The sequence below is a fragment of the Gouania willdenowi genome, chromosome 22 (assembly GCF_900634775.1).
Source record: "Gouania willdenowi chromosome 22, fGouWil2.1, whole genome shotgun sequence".
Lineage (NCBI taxonomy): Eukaryota > Metazoa > Chordata > Actinopteri > Blenniiformes > Gobiesocidae > Gouania > Gouania willdenowi.
The window spans coordinates 16,559,459-16,564,787 of record NC_041065.1 but is presented as its reverse complement, the minus strand read 5'-3'; the positions used below and the strand labels follow the sequence as shown (position 1 = coordinate 16,564,787).

The window sequence follows — 5,329 nt, the reverse complement described above, 5'->3', positions numbered from 1 at the left end:
GGTTTATTAAACCTCTACAAAATGGTTCAAAACCTGCACAAATCATTACTACACTTCCAACAGCTTATGTAAGTAAGCTAATAAGTAACACAGCTTATAAGTAACACAAAGCTTAAGGCTTTAATTTATGGTGACTTTAATCAGGTCCTGACCTGTAAAGGCAGTTTCAGAGGAAGTAACAGCAGGAATCAGGAAGTGCATCTACTATATACAACCGAGACTAAATAACGACAGTGCTAAAGTCCACTTACCATTCCACTCCTTTACTCTCCTGATTTTACATAGAAATTTGGCAAATAAATCTAGAACAAAGCTTTTAATTCACAGAATATATTTTCACAAATAGATTTTTTTTCACGAATCTCACTGGGTGGGCAATCTGTCAATCTGGGTGGGCCTGGATGGGTACAGGGCACATAGGTCCGCCCCTGTAATACAGTAGTATTAACATTTATAATATGAATACTAATAATAATAACCTTTCATTATTAGGTCTTTTACAACTGCTTGCGTAAAGAAAAAAGAAAACTATTATTTAACAGTCACAGCTGCTGTAAACAGACCCTCACAGAGTCATACATAAAGCTGTTATCCAGAGTTTCTGAGAAACGTCTCTGTCCCGCCCTATGGGGAGGAGATGGTGCTTTCAGTGGACTTCTTCCAGCATCATCGTGCTTGGCTCTCTTGTGTTGGCTTTCAGTGGCTCAGCTCATAGCAGTGGGAACCGGAGGTTTTCCAATCTGGAGCGCACAAGCTTAGTTAAAGTCTAATAAAATAAAACACTGTGATGTTACAAGGAAAATAAAAAATACATTGCAATGGGGTTACTCAGCAACCAGCGCTGTTCAAATCCAAGTATTTGTGTGTGTATGTGTGTGTGTGGCCTCAACATTATCAAAAAGGATGCAGCAGGAACTAGAAGAAAAGTTGAGAAGAACAGAACAGAAAAATACAGGGAAAAAAAATCAATAGGAAGAATTATATTTTTTCATTAGGTAAATGCTGAGGACAGAAGAAAACTCATTGCAGGAGAAATCACCAGCAAAATCCTATAGAAGAAAAGGTAAGATGGTAAGGTACTTGGATTTTTTAAGGCAAAAGTAGAAAGAAATGGCACTACAGTGGTTTATGGATGTTTATATTTGGTTAGAGCATAGTATTACTGATACCATCATTCAACCATGTTTCATTAAGAAATAAAAAGTCCAAGTGATGTGTCAAAATAATATCATTAATTAGTAGTGACTTGTTAACAAGAGATCTATCATTAAGAAGAGCTAATTTTAAGCACTTTCAGCCTTCGCAGTTCCAGAAGGTTGTGTGTTGACCTCATTAGAGCCAGATCCTTGGTCATTCAGCAGTGGGGCGAATCGATTACCCAGTTCTACATGAAACTGGGTTTGTGACTTGGTGATACTCCTGCCTTTAGCAGATGTCCACTTTTGTGCCTGGGCAGACAAGGGAGTTGATGTTGAGGCTGCAGTCTGCAAAGCCAGTGCAGGCCAGTCCGTCTCATTATTGATATCATGGCGCTTTGCTCGGCCTGTTAGCCTTTGAAGTGGATATGACTTTTTCTTAGGCTTAGCTCCCAGAGTATTCCAGGGAGGACTCGCACCTGTTGGCTTATCAACGGGAACAGGATCCTCCCTAGGCCTGATAGCTTTGTTAGCACGGGCTGGTAGCGAGTTAGCTTTATCCACTCCGCTGTTTTGAAACAGCGGCACAGTCGTATCATTATCATATCCACAGTGTCCATTAACCTCAATGTTTACTTGTAGAAGACTGCTGTATTCTGTTGTGGAAAGAGCCATTCTTCTGCTAGTTAGCTTGCTACTTGTAGCTAGCTAGCTTGCTACTTAGCTTTCCAGTTGAGCCAGCAAATAAAAAAGCAGTATACGATTACCTCAGAGCCAGAGTCAGATGGTAAATGATAGAGTTTGATGTTGAGGTATCTTATCATTTCTCAGAAGAAAAAGTTCATGTTTAGTAAATAAATTCCTCTGTGAGCTCCGCTCTGCTCTGTTGCTGCTGTCAGCTCAGCTGCCGGAAATTTATTCATTTCAATTGCTAGGTGGTGGTGATTAAGGATTACATTCAATTTAAATTCAAAGTGTTTATTGTCATATGTGCAGTTAGAAACACGTTTTCCTGTACAATGAAATTACTACCTTGCTTATGAACTAAGATATAATAATGTGTTTATACAAGTTAAATCTAACAGTGGAAAATACAACACTGCCAATAGAACTAACAACAGCTGGATTAACCTTGATGTAGAGACAAAACAAGCTGCAAACTTGTGTGTCCAAAAGAGACATTCCCGAGTGGTGACATTATGGATGAAAAGGGAAAAACCTTCCAAACACCTTCGAAAGAGGAACTATTCTTGAACTGGAGGAATGCTAACAACGTCTGGCAGGGAACAAGGCCAACACGAACAACGATAGAGAGGAGGAGGAATAAAAAAAAGAAAAAGACAACACTGACTACAGATGAGAATACACAAAAAAGGACTGTTCAGAACAACTCAAGAATGTTGGACCAGAGAGACATGTAAACCCATGTAAATTTGCGATGGTAAAACAGGGGACGGGACCCAGATAAGCAAACTGCTTCTCTCTTTTCGGCATGTACAAAAAAAAAAAAAAGTAAAAAAAAAAAAAAGTGAATGTAACCATGTCGGAAATAAACTGAATAAAAAAATAAAAAAATAAAAAGTTAGTAAAATGTAACTGAATTACACTACCTTGAGTCAAGAACACTAATTATATCACAATGTTAGTGTTCAAACATCAGTTTTACAGGTAGCCACAGGTGTGGTGTGGGGGGCCAGTCAGAGTTGGGTACACGTCGGAATGAGTCACGGGGAAGTCCAGTCCCCCAGCACGGGGAGGGCGGCTGGACTCACACACAGTTCCACAGATGTTCAGTGCAGCGAAGCAACGCGCAGCAGAGCAGCGATGTGAACTAAAGCAAAGCAAAGCAGCAGCGGTCTCAAACTCACTCCAATAAACAACCCTGTCACATAAACCTTTATTTAGAAATAATATTTAAATTAGTGACAGCGGGAGCAGGCATGAGGTGTGTGTACCTGTCAGAGGCTGAAGGCGGATGCGCTCCGGCGCGGCAGAGAGAGCGAGGAGGGCGCACACAGCCACAGATACACAATAAAACAGCCCATAAAGGAGGACCGTCAATCGTGGGGTCTAAAAAAAAACACATTCCACTGTAAGCGTACTTTTCAGGCGATGTCACAAGCACTGAAGGAGAGCGCAACCCAGAGTTGTCAAAAGCTGTCAAACACGGAAGGCGAGTGCACATCAGCACCACGGAGAGCGAGCACGGGCACCAATGCAGCGAAATGACACCCAGCGTTCCCGTTTTATTCTGCCCGCTCAACAAGGATTTTGTCTTGTTGACACCCTAGTGCTGCTACACAATTATAACTGACCCCAACCCTGATGCGTGTATAAGGAAATATAGTAGAGGGTCTTTGTCCATGTAAAGCTTTATGCTTAGCAACACCCCTAGTTACAGACGGACCGGTCAGTGAGCTGCCATGTCATACGCTCGTTCTCTGTGACGTCAGAGAGATTCGAGAGGAAATATAGTAGAGCAGCTCTGTTTCTAAATTAAGCAATGATCAGTTTGCGTGCGACAAGTAGTAGTGCACCGCACAGAATAAAACATCTGGCTTATTTTTAAAATATCATTACTCTGTGTTCAAGGCGGATCCCATTTCCATTCATAAATCCGGTGTGACGGAGGAAAGGAAATTATTCTGAACATGAAGAGATCAAAAGAGGATGGAAATATTACAGAGCCAGAACAACAACACAAACGGCGTAAGATTAATCTGCTGACGACTGTCCCATATGTAGAGAGAGATACAGATGAGAGTGGAGGAAAAAAGAAAAACAGTGACTCTGCAAAGCACGATTTCTGTATGGACAACAACAACTTAGCTCTTTCTGCAGAACTTACGGAGGCTAAGAACCAGAACGTCTTACTGTCTGCAGAACTTATGAAGGCTAAAAGCCAAAACAACATGCTGTGGGCAGAACTTATGGAGGCTAAGAACCAAAACAACTTGCTGATTGCAGCATTTATGGGATCCAATGACCCAAACAACATGCTGTTCACAGAACTTGGTGAGACAGTGGACCAGAACATTGTGCTGTCTGCAGACCTTCTGGAGGCTGAGAACCAGAATGAGATGCTCTGTGCAGAAATAATGGAGTCTAAGAACCTGGAAATCATGCTGGCTGCAGAACTTGAGGAGGCTATAAACCAGAACAACATGCAGGCTGCAGAACTTGAGGAGGCTATAAACCAGAACAACATGCAGGCTGCAGAACTTGAGGAGGCTATAAACCAGAACAACATGCAGGTTGCAGAACTTGTGAAGGCTGAGAACCAGAACAACATATTGTCTGCAGAACTTATGGAGTCTCAGAACCTGATTGAAACTCTGTGTGCAAAACCATTAGAGCTGGAGAACCAAAACCACACGCTGTCTGAAGAACTTATGGAGTATAAGAAGATGTATGACACGCTGTCTGCAGAACTTATGGAGTCTAAGAGCCAAAACCACACGCTGTCTGCAGAACTTATAGAGTCGAACAACCAAAACCACACGCTGTCTGCAGAACTTATGGAGTCCAAGAGCCAAAACCACACGCTGTCTGCAGAACTTATAGAGTCGAACAACCAAAACCACACGCTCTCTGCAGAACTTATGGAGTATAAGAAGATGTATGACATGCTGCCTCCAGAACCTTTGGAGTCAGAGAACCAAAACCACATGCTGTCTGAAGAACTTATGGAGTATAAGAAGATGTATGACACGCTGTCTGCAGAACTTATGGAGTCTAAGAGCCAAAACCACACGCTGTCTGCAGAACTTATAGAGTCAAACAACCAAAATCACACGCTCTCTGCAGAACTTATGGAGTATAAGAAGGTGTATGACACGCTGTCTGCAGAACTTATGGAGTATAAGAAGGTGTATGACATGCTGCCTCCAGAACCTTTGGAGTCAGAGAACCAAAACCACATGCTGTCTGAAGAACTTATGGAGTATAAGAAGATGTATGACACGCTGTCTGCAGAACTTATGGAGTCTAAGAGCCAAAACCACACGCTGTCTGCAGAACTTATAGAGTCAAACAACCAAAATCACACGCTCTCTGCAGAACTTATGGAGTATAAGAAGGTGTATGACACGCTGTCTGCAGAACTTATGGAGTATAAGAAGGTGTATGACACGCTGTCTGCAGAATTATGGAGTCTAAGGGCCAAAACCACTGGCTGTCTGCAGAACTTATAG

General features: G+C 42.0%; 1 protein-coding gene across 1 annotated transcript; it reads left to right on the top strand.

Annotated features, from left to right (window-relative positions):
- Positions 1–3,652: 3,652 nt before the first annotated feature.
- On the top strand, positions 3,653–5,329 carry LOC114456407 (girdin-like). The gene is made up of 2 exons (XM_028438136.1): positions 3,653–4,282; positions 4,409–5,329. Exons 1-2 carry the CDS (start codon positions 3,788–3,790, stop codon positions 5,327–5,329), a joined length of 1,416 nt encoding a protein of 471 aa, XP_028293937.1. The 5' UTR covers positions 3,653–3,787.